General features: G+C 45.0%; 1 protein-coding gene across 1 annotated transcript in view; it reads right to left on the bottom strand.

Annotated features, from left to right (window-relative positions):
* LOC126195164 (GDP-mannose 4,6 dehydratase) overlaps positions 1-19,087 on the bottom strand; it is a 75,610-nt gene that overhangs the window by 33,591 nt on the left and 22,932 nt on the right. The window contains exons 2-5 of the mRNA XM_049933678.1: positions 4,097-4,339; positions 3,795-3,987; positions 3,461-3,693; positions 2,777-2,992 (exon numbers count right to left, since the gene is read on the bottom strand). Of these exons, the coding sequence (XP_049789635.1) occupies positions 2,777-2,992; positions 3,461-3,693; positions 3,795-3,987; positions 4,097-4,339 (885 nt within the window). The remainder of the gene's footprint in view (positions 1-2,776; positions 2,993-3,460; positions 3,694-3,794; positions 3,988-4,096; positions 4,340-19,087) is intronic.

Raw genomic sequence — 19,087 nt, 5'->3', positions numbered from 1 at the left:
ATTTTATATCAGTTTGTTATAAATAAGTTTTGCATTTACAAAAGTCTAAATTTACGGCTGTACAGTAGGAACAACATCACACACACTATGCTAATGTTCATTCTCCACCCACAATAACATCTCGAGTTCTGCATGTTATCATATCCAGTATGAAATCAGGATAATGTACAGTCTCAGTATTTTGTCTAGAGGGTTAAGACAATATAGAATGAAAACTTTACCAAATGTTTCAGCCATAAACTATAGGAATCGTTGAATCCAATTCTCCATTCTTGTCGCTTATTGGCTATCCTCTTCATTCCTGCATAACTGCTAAATTCCACATTTTTGTTGATCTGATTTATATTCTCATATGTAGGCCTGTCTCTGCAATCCTTTCATTCACTATCGCTTCAAATATAGTTTCAGCAATGACTCATGACACAAAATGTGCCCAAACATTGATTCATTCTTTATTAGGCACTTTTATGTTTACCTTCAGTAGGATGTTTTCGTACCTTATTCAACAAGGTCAACTGATCTTCAACAGACTCCTGTAGCAACAAATTTGAAATGCTTCACATTGTATCATTTCTGTGCTCCTCACTGATTGTTCTATTTTTTACACTCAGGTCACAACCCACATATAAAGTTTTCCATGAATCTTTTGCTGGAATCAAGTTTATATTTTTTGAGGCAGCTGCTTCTTTTAACAGAAAGATTTGTGTAATACTTGCTACTATGCCTTTCTTGTCTATCCCTTCTCTATCTATTTTACTGTCAAGATAGCACAACTTGTCCACTTCTTTAAAATTTAACCATCCTTCTGTTCACCTACTGTAGTTTTGTCTCTCCCCCCCCCCCCCCCCCCAATGCCTGTATTACAGTCCCAACTAGAACATCTTTTGTTTCATTAAGCACCAGACTCAATTCCAATTCACTTTTGGGGACCATTGTTATGTCATCAGCAAACTGTAACATGCTGATTTTCTGTCTGTGACAGACAATTCCCAATTAAAGATAATCCTTCCCTTTCTTCACTGCTTTAAAAAAAAAGAAAGAAAGAAATATCAGTGATGGCAGTGAACAGCTCTGGCACAGTTCTTGTACCATTCTACCAGTGCAGACTATTGCAGTGTCTTTCATATAAAGCTTTTCAAAAGCTTTTAGAAACAAGTATTTAATCTCCTCAATCATCTTCTTCTGCATGTACTTACTTTTCATTGGTCTAATTTCTTCTGAAATGTTGTGATTTCTTTTGTCACCGATTGCTTTGGTCATCAAGCAGCCATTATAGTTCACCACAATGAGTAAGTTGATCATCACTGGGTGATCAGGGCAATCTGTATTTTTAGTTTCTTCAACTTGTCTAGGTTCTAATGTTGGTGTTTCTTCTTCAACATCTCAAATTTCAACTGACATTTCATTAGCACTAAGTAAAGGTCAGTATCATTATAAGCTCTTGCAGACTATCCAGAGTTTTTGTTTTACTAAAATACAGTCAATCGGAAATCTTTGTTGACTGCCAGGCATGTATACTACCTACTAAACGGGTTCTTGAAACATGTATTTGCAATGACTAATTGATGGGCAGCACAGCAGTTTGACAAGAGTGAGGAGGCAAGAAGCTGTGTTAGGTCAGATGAAACAAATTAAAGAAACAGGGAGGTTGGGAGTGCAAGGGAGGCTAATGTGACAAAGGTGGAGGATGTTACATGGGTCACAAAATGATGTGATGGAGTAGGTTTGGGGGAGATCAGATAGAACAATAGAACAGAGGATGAGGGAGACTGTGGAGAGAACAGTGTAGGTGCAGATTAATGAAGTAAATGTGAAGGTATGAGGACATGAATGGAGGTGGGTGTGGGAGACGGACTAGCAAAGATTGAAGCCAGGGAAACAGAACATTTTACACAATCACAATACAGGCTTTTTTTTCCTTTGTAGATTTGCCTCCTTGTCTAGGATGCAGGGCGGAATTATCCTCTGCTGCAAACACATTCAAAAAGCTCTCACATAGGATGAAGCAAGAAATTGGGAATTCCAATCAATTCAAAAGAATATGAAGGAATATAAATTTTTGTTAGTTACATGGTAAACTGATACCTTCATTGTAAAGCTGCATGACAAGTAGCAGTTTATAGTAAATAGGCTTCTTTGTTTACAAGAGTGCACAAGTTAACTATTTTCTTTGAAAAACCACCAATGTAATCAAGTAAATATTAAGCTACAAACATGTAAGCAGCAGCTATTTAATATAAATAGGAAAGCAGCAGTTACTGTGAAAGTAGTAACTCTCTATTTGACTAGGTCAAATTTAGAAGCATAAGAATATAGTATTAAGTTGTATCGCATAGTTCACTGTTAATGCAGCATTGAGATAAAATTTTTATGATTCTCTTGTCTTTTTTTAATGTATGCCTGAAGCTTCTCCTCTCTTGATGGAATCTGCAGAACAGAATGAGTGAGTGAGTAAGTTAATGCAGTGTTGCTATATGACTGAACGACTTCCATAGATAGTCTTGCCTCTGTTGAGGTAAGATGTACTTGTGATGGGACAAATATGATGTGCTAGCTGGGGGTACATAGGACAGGTCTTGCACTTGAGAGAGGGATATGACAAATGTGGCATGGAGGGAGAGGGGGGGGGGTTTCAAATCACATAAGAATGGCCTAGGATATTTCACTGACTAGGAATGGTGGGAAGGATGTCCCATATTTCAGGGAACAATGAAAGGAAGTCAAAGTACTGGTGGAAATGTGGTTAAAAATGCAACATTCAAAAGTGTTGACTTACCACTTCTGTGGGGCGGAAGTATTTTGGATTAACTTTCACTCTTATAACACCAGTGTCCTTCTCGCGGCCTACTTCATTTTCTCCTTTTCCTTCCCAAACAATTTCTTTACCAACATGATTGAAAGCAGCTTCTACAAATTCTCTGACACTGTGTGTCTCCCCAGTAGCAATTACATAGTCCTCGGGTTCATTTTGTTGTAACATAAGCCACATAGCCTGTAAAAAGTGTCAAACACAGAAATATAACGAATTGTGTAAAAATGAAAGACTAGTAACACACTTCTTAAATCAATACAAGTTCCTCTCATTACAAAGGGTTGCAACAATTCAGTAAGATTTAAGTCAAATGCATCCTAGAAACTCAAGGAAAATTTGTATATTATTACAGCACCCATTAGACATATTTTAAATTTTTGTAACAATTCTCAGTAGGTATATATGACAACTGGGAGGAAGCAACTAGAAGGAAGAGGAAACACAACCAACTTGGACACTGGATGAGAAGAGATTGTTTACCAATGGGTGCTGTGGAAGGAATGGTGAACAGAAGAAGAAGATACAAGATGGTGGATAGTATAAGGATAGAAAGCAATTATGAGAAAACTAAGAGGGTAGCAAATGACAGGACTGCAAGGAGAGCGGCATGGGAAGACCCACCCTAGGGCAACTAACTGTAAAGCTTACCTCCACATAATCTTTCGCATGGCCCCAATCTCTCTTTGAATCAAGATTTCCCAGTTCTACACACTCCATCTGCCCAAGATGAATTTTTGCAACTGAACGTGTAATTTTTCTTGTCACAAAATTTTCACCTCTTCTCGGGCTCTCATGATTGAACAATATGCCATTACATGCAAACATTTTATAAGCTTCCCTGTAGTTCACAACAATCCAGTAGCCATACAGCTTAGCACAAGCTGGGAACATAAGATGACGTCAGCTGACATTGTTGAGCTAAGGATTTACGTCAAATAACACACTAGAAATTGTGGAAAACACAAACCACTTTAGAACTTACCATATGGAGATCTAGGATAAAAAGGTGTTGTTTCTTTTTGTGGAATTTCATGTACCTTTCCATACAGTTCTGAAGTTGAAGCCTGATAAAACCTGACAGCCTTTTCTAACCCACATGTCCGGATTGCATCAAGAAGACGTAATGTTCCTAAAGCATCAACTTCAGCTGTGTACTCACTCAGATCAAATGAGACCTGGAGGAAAAAAAAAAAAAAAAAAAACAAACAAACAAGTCTGTAAGCTCCTTAGAAAAGCACATACATGTTCCCAATTCACATCACACAGTTTGTATTAGTAAAGTACCTTCACATGACTCTGTGCAGCTAGGTTATAGATTTCACTTGGTCTCACAGAACTAATGATTTTCACAAGGCAACTGCTATCAGTCATATCTCCATAATGTAATTTCATTTTTCCTTGTTTGTGAGATTTTGGATCTGCATACAAATGTTGTATTCGGGCAGTATTGAACGTACTTGCCCGACGAATAATCCCATGTACTTCATAATTCTTGGCAAGTAGAAATTCAGCAAGGTATGACCCATCCTACAAATAAAACAATCCTTAACAACTATGAATAAAATGGAATACGAAGAGCATCAGAATTTTATATAATAATAAGGGATCACAAACACAGGGTGACCTAGGAGGAATTCAGTATTCAGGGATATGAAATGTTTTTGCAAACTGCAAATATATTACATTAGCTGCATGGTTTACTACAGACACATGAAAATTTGTGGCAGACCAGGATCTGAACCCAGATTTCCCACTTACTGTGAGGAGTTGTCTTAATCATTTTGATTATTCGTGCACACTTTCGAACTGATCCAAGCTTCCATGTGTCATAGTATCTACATTCCACAATTCTTTCCCGCATTAGGAGAGAGAATGTTTTTCTTGTTTCTTGTCAGTTTGCCTTGCTTTTGCATGAAATACAGTTAGTGCAGTGTCTGTATTTAACAGAGCCTGTCTAGATCAATGCATGTCTGAAGGACATTTGAATCGAACTATACAGACACTGCACTAACCGTACTCATGGATATGACAGAAACAACTGAGTGAAGCAAAAAAGGCTACTAATCATAGCCTCTAAAATGCATACCTTAGGAACTATGAGAACTACCACATCTTCAGTTCTGTGAAAACTCTCCTACTTCAAGCTCTTTGCTTTCCATATTTCGGGCAGAGATTGTAAGGTACAAAACAAGAAAACATGGACTCTAAAATGGATATGTTAAGAGTTGTCAGCACTTGTTCAGTAGAAGAGGTGTGCTTCACAGTAGCAAAGATGAACAAGTGCTCAGAGCTCTTAAGATGATATGCATTTTTGAGTTGATGTTTATTCGCCTTTTCTGCTTTGATTGATCTTTCCTGTCTTACATCTGAATATTGACCACTGTTCATGGGACACCCTGTATAATCTCTAATGAGTACACCACCTGATCGAAAGTATCCAGACACTCATTTTTGGACATACCATTTGCCTTTATGATAGTTTGAACTCTACTGATGGAACTTTCAAGGAGGTGTCTCAATGTCTGTCGGGGCATGCAGACCATTCTTCCTCAAGAGCCAAAGCCAGAGAATGTAGTGCTGTTGGGCACTGGGGTAGGAATGTTATTCTCTGCGAACCATTGCCTCACAGATGCTGTTTTATGACAAGGTACATTTACAAGCTGATGCAAACAATCATCATGTCTGAACTTTTACTCAGTGGTAAATAATACACAGTGTTCATATCCTTCCACATTTAGCATCCTTAAGTACAGTAAGGGGGTCACACACTACCCACAAAAAGCAGCCCCATACCATAACACTACCTCCACCTTATCTCACTGACAGCGCTACATGTTATGCCAGTCAAAATTCTCCACACATACACCAACTCCAAACCCTTCCATTGGATTGCCATATGGTACAGCATGATTCATCACTTCAGACCACTCATTTCCGATGATCCTCTGTTCAGTGGCACTGCTCTTTACACTTCCTAAGTAACGCTTAGGACTGTCTATAGAAATGTGTGGCTTATTAGAAGCTGGTAGAGTATTATCGTACACCATTCTTTTTAATTCCCTATGCACAGTCACTATGCTATCTGGACTACTGGTAGCACTTTGGATGTCATGAGTGATTCATTCTCTTGATTTCCTGTGATTTTCTACAACCATCCCTCACAATGCACAACAGGACCTCCCCATCAGTATGCAAGATCTACCTGGTCTTGATTTAGCTGTGGTTGTTCCTTTGTGCTTCCATGACACAATTGTATCACCAAAAGTCAACTTGGATAGTTTTAGAAGGATTGAAATGCCCCTGATGGATCTGATACTCATGTAACGTCCAGTGACGCTCAGTCACTGAGCTCTCCTGACCAACATATTCTGCTGTTACTGCTTCTATACTGACAACACAATACTCCATGCCTACTTTTACACTTCCAGACCCAGCTTTCATAACATCTTGAGGTCAATTTCTCATTGCATAATTGTGTCTTGACACTTTTGATCAGATTGTGTATAAACTAAATATTTTCTTTTAGTAGTGGTTTATGCAGTGAAATTTACTTTTGTAATGACTACAGCAGACATCATCCCTTCCTCCAACTTAATAATCAAGCAAAAACTTGAATCAAAAATTATGAAATATACCAACTATTCACTGAGATCCAGAATGGGCTATAATTATTGCAATACAAAATTAGTTTCAATTTGGCCACCAGGTGCAGATCTGGCACTGTACACTGCTTGTTTGATGGTATGACATCCACAGTCATTTGACAAGCCATAATCTGTGTGAACAGTACATGTACCAACAAGAGAGACCATGTACTGTTGATGAAACTGTTTTATGTGAACTGCAGCAATTGCAGTACTACATTGAGAGAGAATCTCCAGCTGAAAGGTCGGAGGAGAGGCCCAGTGCCTTAAATGGGTTAAAGAAGATTATAATGAAATTTGAAAACACAAGCGAGTTTGGTGTGGCACCTGGAAGAGGAAGATGTCCTATCCTGCTGGAAGTTATTGACGAGGTTGCTGTTGCTGTAACTGGCCATGCAGCATGTAGCCTGGGTAGTGCTGGTGCTTGTGCAGTGGTCATGAGAATTGTTCACCCCATGATCAACAGTGTGGAAATTTTTTGAGTTCCATATTACACCGGTACCCATACAAGATCCAAACAATGCGGCAACTGAAACCTCATGATCAGTAGCAATACTCTAAATTTGCTCTTTGGTTTTTGGCACAGATCAGAGTTGATAACATGTGGCTGGGCAACATTCTACAGAAAGAGCAGCCACATTTTACCCTGTAGGGAGTGCATACACAGAACTGCCAAATATGAGGTACTGTCAAACCACATGTTAAGCAAGAAGAGCCACTGCACTCACCATATGTCACTGTCCTCCTTTGAAGACATTACACCAACAGGGCCTGTCAGTATACCGTAATGTCTGCATGTCATTGGGACCTTCTTGTATAGCATGTCATTCCTGCTTTGGGAGAGTGCAACTGTGTGGAAACCACTATTTTCATGCAACACCTCATGTTGCTCACCCACTGGAAGATCTGCTTAATGCCACCTTCCATAAACATGTTATCTCCAGAGATTTTTTAGATGCATGGCCTCCCAGATCACCTGATCTCAATCCATGTGACTTTTGGTTCTGGGGATAGCTAAAAGAACATGTTTACCAGGCCAGTATACAGGAAAATGGTGCTTGGATTCCACCAGAACTGCTGTGAGCAACAGTCGATCACATCATTTTATGAATGCAGCATTTCACTGATGTCTCTGGTGTTCATATTGAACAAATTGTATAAGCAGTGGTTAATAATGAAATCAACATTTTGCCTTTCTCACTGCCTTCTACCTATGTCTTGTTCCTAATCCATTACATTTGGAAACATTTCTGTCTGTCTGTCCTGCATTCACAATGCCAAATCTGCAGCTGGTGTCCAAAAATGGAATTATTTTTTCCAGCATAAATCTGTTCTGCTTTAACACATTAGAATAACTATGAAGTTTCACTGTCATGCGATGATCATATCCCGCACTGAGCCTCAATTATAACCAACCAGTACAAGAAAAAATATAAATTTATGTGACTGCTATTAGTATAAACTAAATTAGAAATAAGCTACAACCAAATCTTCACAAGGCAGTATTAGGCATCAGAAAATCAAAGATTAGAACCCTTAACTTTAGAATAGATTGCCCATCAGCTATAATGATTCTTTTCACTTTAAAACATCTCATATCATATATTACATCCTTAACATTTAACAATTTTTCCTGGCATACTAGAAATAAATCTCTTATTATATTGCATAAAACCTGAGGAGATGTACACGCAGGCAAGCTGCATATAAAGAACTACCTGAATGCTGTATGCAGTGTGAGTCATCAGCAACTGACTCACAGATGGGCCTACTACCCAGTAGAGCACAGTTTCCACTTTCACTTTAATGAATATACCAATGCTTCCTGATTATACTCCACAAGATATCAGAAGTATTGAAAAGTTATTGTGATGTATGATCAATTAATCACTGCCCACAAATCAGAAACTGGTGAGAACTGGACCCAAGGTTGGTCGGTCGGTTTGGGGAAGGAGACCATACAGCGTGGTCATCGGTCTCATCGGATTAGGGAAGGATGGGGAAGGAAGTCGGCCGTGCCCTTTCAGAGGAACCATCCCGGCATTTGCCTGGAGTGATTTAGGGAAATCACGGAAAACCTAAATCAGGATGGCCGGACGCGGGATTGAACCGTCGTTCTCCCGAATGCGAGTCCAGTGTCTAACCACTGCGCCACCTCGCTCGGACCCAAGGTTCACAAATGTTAGTTGATCGTATTCTAACTACGCTTCATAGGCAATAGGTTGCAGATCAGTTAATCAGAGAGGTAAAAGGATGGATTCAAGCATTCTCATGACTGTGGTGTGTTCTTAAAACCATTCTGGCGACATCATGGTGCACTGTTGCAAGCTGACTGCAGAATAACATACAAGACGGTAAAAAAAAAAACACGCAATAACAATGCCATGGGCGGAGCTTGTGTAGTATGCATTTCTGCTGCTAGGAGTGTAGAGCGAAACTCACCCCAAGTTCAGTGCCACCTGTGTTGTTGACCTTGCTTATTGTGTTCATCTATAGTGACTGTTATTGCTAGGGCTGTTTTGTTCTTGTTTTGTTTCTATAATGGCAGATTTAAGTGAACAGGCAGCTGTGAAATTTTCTTTTCTACTCAGTAAAAATGCTGCTGCAACTATTTTAATGTTGAAAATATCTTACCAGGATGACACTATGGGAAAAACTCAAGTGTATGGTGGTTTGCTTGCTATAAAAATGGCGACATGTCAACTGATGACAAACCTCATTCTGGACATCCATCAACTGCCCGAATCGACAAACATACTGAAAAAAATTCAAGAGCTTGTGCTCAGAGACCATCAACAGAAAATTGACCAACTGTCAGAGATTGCGCAACAGTGTTCGTCAAAAAATACCCAATTGGTGGCAGACAGTAGACCAGTTTTTCCACCATGACAATGCACCTTTACACACAGCCATCTCTGTTAGACAGTTTTTAGCTAAAAATAGCACGGTTCCGCTGCCCCATGCACCTTACTCACTTGAAATTGCTCCATGCGACTTTTTCTTATTTCCACACATCAAAGGGGGCATGAAAGGACACCGATTTGACAACACTGAAGAAGTCAAGAAAAAAACAAGGAAGGAGCTGTCAGCCATCTCTAAAGATGGCTACAAAAAAGTTTCAAACAGTGGAAGCACTGGTGGGATAAATGTATTAATTGTAATGGAGAGTAATTTGAAGGGGATAAGGTTGTTTGTTTGTTTTGTTTTAGGGCACAAAAACAACTAGTGTGATACATGCCCAGGTCAAAATTGTAGAATATGAAGACAAAGAGTGGAATTAAAAATGACTACATGCCAATCCCAATCGGTGGAAGAGAAGGCAGCTAAAAACAGGGAGATGGAGAAAGGTCTATAAAGTACACCATAGAGAAACGAAGGTCCAGAACAAGAAATTAAATGGCCTTCGCCATATTGCTATGATCATTCGCTAAAACTGCCGATAATTCAGACGGCAAACACAAATGGGAATGTAAGTGATTAAAAAAAGGGCATCTCATAAGGAAATAGTGGACAGTCAAAAGTTGGGTGCAATGTGCACAAAGTAGTGGGGGAGCACCACTCAACAAATGGCAATGGCTAAAGAGACTGTGCCCAATACACAACCTAGGTAAAATGATCTTCTCATGGCCAGAGGGTCAAAGGGCAGTTATCCAAGCTGCTGGGAGAGGCCTAAGAACCCAGAGCTTGTTCCCATAGGGGGAGGACCAGTGGTGATACCAAAGTGATACCACCTGCTGACAGATGGTAACATGGATATCATTGGAGGGAATATAAGAACTAGTGGACTGAGGTATGAGGACTGCAGCCTTAGTAGCAACATCAATGGCCTCGTTTCCTGACCAGGAACCTACATAAACATCACAGTGGTTCCATCAAGACTGAGCAAGTGATACCTTTCCTGGACCCGTTGCACTAAGGAATGGATGGAGTGCAGCACACAAAAGCTTTGAAGGGTGCTGAGAAAATCTGAGAGAAGATGACACAATTGAAAAACCAGTGCCACCGGATGTACCGCATGGCCTGATACAGAGCGAAGAGCTCTACTGTAAATACTCAGCAGTTTTCTGGAAGCCGATACGAAAAATGTTGGCGCCAATGAGGAAGGCACACCCAACACCACAGTCAGTCTGCAAGCCATGTGAAGGTCATGAAAGTGAAGGCAATAGAGATAGGCTAGAGTAATGTCCTTAGGAAGTGAGTGAAGGCAAACATGAACACAGGCCACTGCACGAAGCCAAGGTGGTGCAGGTAGTGTGAAGTTAAGCTGCCAGAGCAACAGCCAAAAGTGAACTCCAGGAGGTAAGAGAGAAGAGGGATGTGCCCCATACTGGCGATAAAAGGAGTCATCGAAGAAGGAGGCATAGGATGGGTGGCCACATGTGGCAGACAGCATGCATATCTGCTGAGGAGAAAGTCATGGTGGTAGGACAGTGGTAGTTCGGCAGCTTCTGCATACAAATTCTCAACCGAGCTAGTGTAAAAGGCGCTAGCAGCCAAACGGATGCCACCACGGTGGATAGTATTGAGAAGGCATAAGAGGGACTGAAGTGCAGATACATAAACAAAACATCCACAGTCAAGTTTTGAACAGACAAGGAACTGGTACAAATGGAGGAGGGTGGTTCAATCTGCACCCCGGGAAGTACCATTGAGGACATGTGGGACACTAAGGGACAGCGTACAGTGCTCTGCCAGGTAAGACATGGGAGGACCAAGAAAGTTTCCTATCGAGCATGAGCCCCATAAATTTCAGTTTCAACAAACAAAAGAGCAACAGGACCAAGATGTAAGGACGATGGAAGAAACAAATTGCGCCACCAGAAATTTATACAAACAGTTTTGTCAGTGGAAAAATGACAGCCATTGTCAATGCTCCCTGAGTAAAGGCAATCAAGACATCACTGGAGATGCCACACAATGAGACAAGTCCGTGGAGAACTGCAACAGATGGCAAAATCGTCAATGAGAGCTGAAGAGAGGCCATTAGAGGGTTAATGGCAATAGCAAAGAGGACGACGCTCAGGTCGCAACCATGAGGCATACCGTTTTCCTAGATAAAGGTGTCCAACAAGGCAGAACCCACAAGTTCCATGAAAACTTGGTCTTTTAAAAATTCTTGAAGGAAACAGGGCAGGCAGCCATGGAAGCTCCACTTGTGGAGAGTATGGAGAATACCAGTCCTTCAGCAGGTGTAGTAGGCTCTCTCCAAATAGAAAAATGCAGCCACAGTCTGGGATTCCCACAGAAAACCATTCATGACAAGGGTGGACAAAGTGATGAGGTTTTCAACCACAGAATGGAGCACTCAAAATCCACACTGTGCAGTAGTTAGTAAATTGCAAGACTCAAGCCACCACACCAAATGGGCATGAATAATACAGTCCATCACCTTGCAAACACAGCTGGTAAGAGCAATGGGGCAGTAGCTAGAAGGAAAATGTTTGTCCTTACCAGGCTTAGGTATGGGTATGACAGTGACTTCACACCAGCATCTGGAAAACGTGCCCTCTGCCTACAAGTGGTTGTAGCTATTAAGCAGAAAGTGCTTGCTCACAAGAGAAAGGTGCTGCAACATCTGAATGTGAGCATTGTATGTCCCTGGGGTGGAGGATCAGGACGAACTGAGAGCCTGATCTAGCTCCTCATATTAAAGGCGGCATAGTAGCACTTGTGGTTCTACTCCGAGAAGAGAAGGGTATTGCCGAGCCTCCTCCACTTGTTTCTGACGGAGGAAGGTAGGGTGATAGTATGAGGAGCTCAAAATCTCCACAAAATGGCGCCCCAAGGTGTTGTAGATAGCAACAGGGTCTGCTACTGTCAGGGCAGAATTTTTTTTTTTTTTTGTGGTTTTAGGGCGCACAACGTCAACGGTCATTAGCGCCCAGACTACTTTAGGAATGCACCGCGAGTCACAAGTTTAAAACAGCAACAAAACGGAAAACACGATGAAAGACATACTGACAGGCATAGGATTAAAAAAGAAAACAGCATAACCAAATGTCCTTTGAGAGGGTTGTCAAATTGATAAAATGAAGAACGCGAGCAGCTGCTCGTGGGTCATCTGCTAAAATGGCTTCTACAGTACATGGCAGGCCAAGATCGAGACGCAGGGTGTTAAAATCCGGACATGACATTAAAATGTGGCGGACCGTCAGCAATTGCCCACATGGGCAGAACGGCGCCGGCGCAGCCGTCAGCAGATGGCGATGGCTGAACCGGCAGTGGCCAATTCGCAACCGGGCCAAAACTACCTCCTCCCGCCGAGAAGGGCGTGAGGAGGACGTCCAAGCCACGGGAAGAGCTTTCAAGGCCTGAAGCTTGTTGTCTGGAAGTGCAGCCCAATCGGCATGCCACAGCGATACAATGCGCCGACAAAGTACCCTGCTACAATCTGACGAAGGGACACAACAAGAAGCTGTCCGAGGCTGGAGGACCGCAGCCTTGGCCGCGGCATCTGCAGCTTCGTTCCCAGGGATACCAACATGGCCAGGAACCCACATAAAGCTAACCGGAGAACCGACGTCCACCAGCTGCTGAAGAGAGCGTTGGATCCGGTGCACGAAAGGGTGAACCGGGTACGGATCACCGAGGCTCTGGATAGCGCTCAGGGAATCGGAGCAGATGACATATGCAGAATGTCGGTGGCGGCAGATGTAAAGGACAGCCTGGTAGAGGGCAAAGAGCTCAGCTGTGAAGACCGAACAATGGCCATGGAGCCGATATTGGAAACTTTGTGCCCCAACAATAAAAGAACACCCGACCCCGTCATTGGTCTTAGAGCCATCTGTATAAATGAAGGTCATATTAATGAACTTCGAACGAAGTTCGACAAAACGGGAGTGGTAGACTGAACCGGGGGTAACCTCCTTCGGGAGCGAGCAGAGGTCAAGGTGGATGCGAACCTGAGCCTGGAGCCAAGGTGGCGTGTGGCTCTCGCCCACTCGAAAGGTGGCAGGGAGTGAAAAATTACGGTGTTGAAGGAGGCGACGAAAGCGAACTCCAGGGGGTAGCAGGGCGGAGACATACAACCCGTATTGACTGTCGAGAGAGTCATCAAAAAAGGAACGATAAGACGGGTGGTCGGGCATTGCCAGTAGCCGACAGGCATACCGACAAAGCAGTATATCGCACCGGTAGGTGAGTGGCAACTCACCAGCGTCAGCATGAAGACTCTCGACGGGACTAGTATAAAACGCTCCGATCGCAAGTCGTAAACCCCGATGTTGTATGGAGTTGAGGCGGCGTAAGATGGATGGCCGTGCAGAGGAGTATACGAAGCTCCCATAATCCAGCTTGGAGCGGACGATCGACCGATATAGGCGAAGTAGGACGGTTCGATCCGCTCCCCACGACATACCACTGAGAACACGGAGGACATTGAGAGAACGGGTACAACGGGCAGCCAAATAAGACACATGTGGAGACCAACTAAGTTTCCTGTCAAATGTAAGACCTAAAAATTTTGTTGTCTCCACGAATGGGAGAGCAACGGGACCGAGTCGTAAAGACGGTGGGAGAAACTCTTTGTAGCGCCAGAAGTTAATACAGACCGTCTTCTCGGCAGAAAAACGGAAGCCATTGGCGACACTCCAGGAGTAAAGACAGTCAAGAGAACGCTGAAGACAGCGCTGCAATAGATGGTAAAATCGTCCACAAAAAGGGAGCCTGATACATCAGCTGGGAGGCAATCCATTATTGGATTGATCGCTATGGCGAAGAGAGCGACGCTCAAAACTGAGCCCTGTGGCACCCCATTCTCCTGGCGAAAGGTGTCTGACAGGACAGAACCCACACGTACCCTGAACTGTCGATCCATTAAAAAGGAACGAATAAAAAGAGGGAGGCGACCGCGAAGGCCCCATGTATGCATGGTGCGGAGAATGCCCGCCCTCCAACATGTGTCGTAAGCCTTCTCCAAATCAAAGAACACAGCCGCGGTCGGGCGCTTCCGCAAGAAGTTATTCATAATGAAGGTCGACAAGGTAACCAGATGGTCAACAGCAGACCGGCGCCTACGAAATCCACATTGTACATTGGTAAGGAGGCGTCGAGACTCGAGCAGCCAAACCAATCGAGAGTTAACCATTCGCTCCATCACTTTACAGACACAGCTGGTAAGCGAGATGGGTCGATAACTGGAAGGCAAGTGCTTGTCCTTCCCCGGCTTAGGAATCGGGACAACAACAGACTCGCGCCAGCATGCGGGAACATGTCCCTCAATCCAGAAGCGATTGTAAGTATGAAGAAGAAAACCTTTACCCGCAGGAGAAAGGTTCTTCAGCATCTGAATATGAATATAATCAGGCCCTGGAGCGGAGGACCGTGATCGGCCAAGTGCGTTTTCAAGTTCCCGCATGGTGAATGGGGCATTATAACTTTCACGATTCGAGGAGCGGAAGTTAGGTGGCCTAGCCTCCTCTGCGTGTTTGCGGGGGAGGAAGGCAGGGTGGTAATGAGCGGAGCTCGAAACCTCTGCGAAAAAGCGGCCGAAGGCATTGGAGACAGCCTCAGGGGCCACAAGGACGTCATTCGCGACCGTCAAGCCAGAAACTGGTGAGTGGACCTTAGTGCCAGATAGCCGGCGCAGGCTACCCCAGACAACAGAAGAAGGAGTAAAACTGTTGAAGGTGCTTGTGAAAGCAGCCCAGCTGGCTTTCTTGCTTTCTTTAATAATAAAACGACACTGTGCACGTAATCGTTAATAATTGATACAATTCGCCACTGTAGGGTGGCGTTTAAAGGTGCGTAAAGCACGTCGACGAGCACGTAAAGCGTCTCTACATGCTGCGGTCCACCAAGGGACCGGTACGCGACGTGGAGAAGAAGTAGGGTGAGGGATGGAATATTCAGCAGCAGTGAGAATGACTTCCGTGAGGTGTGCGACCTGACTATCGCAGCTTGGGAATGTTTGATCCTGAAAGGTCGCCCTGGAAGAGAAGAGCCCCCAGTCTGCTTTGGAGATGTTCCAACTAGATGAGCACGGAGAGGGGGTATGCTGCAGGAGATGGATAACACACGGGAAGTGGTCGCTCGAATATGTATCAGAAAGTGCATACCACTCGAACCGGCGTGCAAGTTGGGGAGTACATATAGAGAGATCTAAATGGGAATAGGTGTGAGATGTGTCCGAAAGAAAAGTAGGGGCGCCAGTATTGAGGCAGACAAGATTGAGCTGGTTGAAAAGGTCTGCTAACAGGGAGCCCCTCGGGCAGGATGCTGGAAAGCCCCAAAGGGGATGGTGGGCATTGAAGTCTCCAGTTAACAAAAATGGTGCAGGTAGCTGAGCAATAAGTTGCATCATGTCTGCCCTGCTAACGGCAGACGACGATGGAGTGTAAACGGTACAAATGGAAAATGTAAAAGTGGGGAGAGTAATGCGGATGGCAACTACCTGCAGGCCGGTGTGCAACGTGATGGGATCGTAGTAAATATCATCCCGGACCAGCAACATAACCCCTCCATGAGCTGGGATACCTACCACAGGGGGTAGGTCAAAACGCACAGAGGTGTAGTGTGCCAAGGCAATTTGATCGCATGGGCGTAGCTTCGTTTCCTGGAGGGCTACGACGAGCGGACGGTGCAAGCGGAGCACCAACTTCAAGTCCTCTCGGTTGGAGCGAATGCTGCGAATATTCCAGTGAATAAGTGCCATCGTAAGAAAAAACAAAAAAAAAAAGGGAAGATGAAAGAAGGGGTCACCTCGAAGGCCGCTGAGGGCCTGGCTTCGAGCGAGCACTGCCGCCGCTATCAGTAGGCGGACAGTCATCGTCCATTGGGTCTATAGGTTCATCGGCCATCTTCGGAAGATGGCCGGGAGGGGGAGCTTCCTCCGCCGGTGAACGGCCAGATGTTCGGCTACCAGCGGTGCGGCCAGGCAAAACGGATGACGGCCTGGGGCGGCAACCGCTGGGTGGCGCAGGAGAAGAAATGCGCCGTGGCGGAGAAGGAGAACTGTGCTTCCTATTAGCCTTCTTGGAAGGTCGTTTGGTGGAAGTACCGGTCGAAGGCTGGGAGGTCGAGGTACGTAGGAAGTCTGCACGGGACGGTTCCTTCTTGAAGGCCCGTGCATCTGACTTCTGGGTCTTCGTCTTAGCAGAAGCTGATGAAGGGGCTGGTGTCTATGGGGTGATGGGAGGAAGAGGAGACGTCGACCGCGCGATCTTAGCACTGGCCGAACGGACGACCGTGGTGCTAAAGGTCAGATCGTATGTCTGGGTTGCCACCTCCCTGGTAGTCCGAGGAGAGGCGAGGACAGTACTGTATTTCCCCGCTGGGAGCAGCGTGGGCTTCCTACTAGCCAATAGCTTGCGAGCAGCCGAGGTGGACACTTTCTCTTTGACCCGAATTTCTTGGATACAGCGTTCTTCCTTATAGACAGGACAGTCGCGGGAGGATGCGGCATGGTCACCCTGACAGTTCACACAACGAGGAGACGGAGGTGGACAGTCACCCTCATGGGCATCCCTGCCACAAGTGACACATTTAGCCGCATTGGAACAAGACTGGCGAGTGTGATTGAAACGCTGACACTGGTAGCAGCGCGTAGGTGTCGGGACATAGGGGCGAACAGAAATAACCTCGTAGCCCGCTTTGATGCGCGATGGCAGCTGAACACTATCGAAGGTCAAGAAAAGTGTCCGGGTCGGTACAAGGTCATTGTTGACGTTTTTCATGACCCTATGGACAGCCGTCACGCCCTGCTCAGCGAGGAAAGATTGAATCTCCTCGTCAGTCAAGCCGTCGAGGGATCTAGTATAGACCACACCACGAGACGAATTCAAAGTTCGGTGAGCCTCCACCCGGACAGGGAATGTGTACAGGAGTGTGGCCCGAAGCAGTTTTTGTGCCTGAAAGGCGCTCTCAGTTTCGAGTAATAAGGTACCGTTACGCAACCTGGTACAAGATTTGACAGATCCGGCTATGGCATCGACGCCCTTCTGGATAACGAAAGGGTTGACAGAGGAAAAATCCTTTCCGTCCTCAGATCGAGAAACGACGAGGAACTGTGGGGCAGGCGGTAGTACTTTTGTCACTGGTAGCTGGTCACGTTTCCGTTTTTGAGCAGAAGTCGAGAGAGATGGAGTGAAATCCATTGCGGAGGAATCCCCCATGATTGCCAGCGTCTCCGATGGCGCGCTCCCTTCCTTGTGGGGACCCTCTCAGAGGGCACTCCCGCCTTAGGTGAATGTTTACACCTCAGGTCACACCTCCCGAGAAACAGAAGGAGGGACCAATCGGCATGGTCAGAAGGTATCAGCTCAGGCAATCACCCCTCCCCGGGCCTGGCCTTTACCAGGGGGTACACGTGTGCCTTACATGTCTACCCAGGGTGGGGAATTACGCGTTACCCCGTCACCGGCTACGCGTGCGAACGCGTGGGTCGGCCTTCAGGCGCGCACAGGGAGGAAGGAAGAAGAGGAAAAAGGAGAGAGAGAGGGAGAGAGGGAGAGAGGGAGAGAGAGAGAGAGAGAGAGAGAGGACAGTGTCTCAAATGCCGAGGCGGAGACCAGAGAAGGCAAGGAGAAGAAGGCAATGAGAAGGCAAGGAGAAGAAGGCAATGAGAAGGCAAGGAGAAGAAGGCAATGAGAAGGCAAGGAGAAGAAGGCAATGAGAAGGCAAGGAGATTATGCAGGGGAAAGAGTAAGGAAGACAGTGAGGTGGAGAAGAGCAAAGAAAGGAACCAACCAAAGGAAGGAAGAAACGAGAAGTGAAAAAGCAAAATGACCGCAAATAGAGGTCGTGGAACCGTCCGTCTCCGGACGCAGGCGCTAACTACCCCCTTGAGGGGGAGGGACTCCTTTTAGTCGCCTCTTATGACAGGCAGGAATACCTCGGGCCTATTCTTACCCCGGACCCGCAGGGGGGAGGGCAGAAATTGGGGAATGGATCTTGGTCCCAGAGGGCTGTCGGATGTTGGCCCACACGATGGAAGAGGGAGTGGAACTGTTAAAAGATCTAGTGCATGAAAGGCAGCTAGCTTTTTTGCTATCCTGAAGAATGTGACGACACTGCGCATGCATCTGTTTATAATGAATGCAGTTTGCCATCGTAGGATGACGGTTAAAAATGCGGAAAGCATGTCCCCGCACAGAATTTGTGTCACGGCACGCCTCAGTCCACCAAGGTACCAGGACAGCACGGTAAAGAGGAATTACAAGGAATGGAACAGTATGCGGCAGTAAGGATAACGTTTGTAAGATATTCCACCTAGTCATCACAACTGGGGAAATGTTCGCTGAAGGTCGCCAGGGAGGAGTAAAGCCTCCAGTCAGCCTTAATAAGATGCCATTTGGGTGTGTATGGATGATTTGAGGTGAGGGGCACTCAACATCAAGGTCATCAGTGCCCTGGCAAGAAGTCAGCAAGCCAATCTCATGGGCGGGGATGAATGCTGCCCCCACATGTGGAGCAGTTGGTAATGTAGTAAAGTCTGCCACCCTTCCCCACCAATTTAGGGATGAGGCCTGACAGTTCACAAAATTTCACCATTCTTGCAACACTGGAATCAGTATCTGCAAGAATGATGGGCAGATCTCAACTGAGACTGAGGGCCACTCTAATATCAATATATATATGACACACATTGCCAAAATATGCTGAACTGAAAATGACACACCACAAACCTCACAGA

The sequence above is a fragment of the Schistocerca nitens genome, chromosome 1 (assembly GCF_023898315.1).
Source record: "Schistocerca nitens isolate TAMUIC-IGC-003100 chromosome 1, iqSchNite1.1, whole genome shotgun sequence".
NCBI lineage: Eukaryota > Metazoa > Arthropoda > Insecta > Orthoptera > Acrididae > Schistocerca > Schistocerca nitens.
This window is presented reverse-complemented; position numbering and strand designations above follow the sequence as displayed.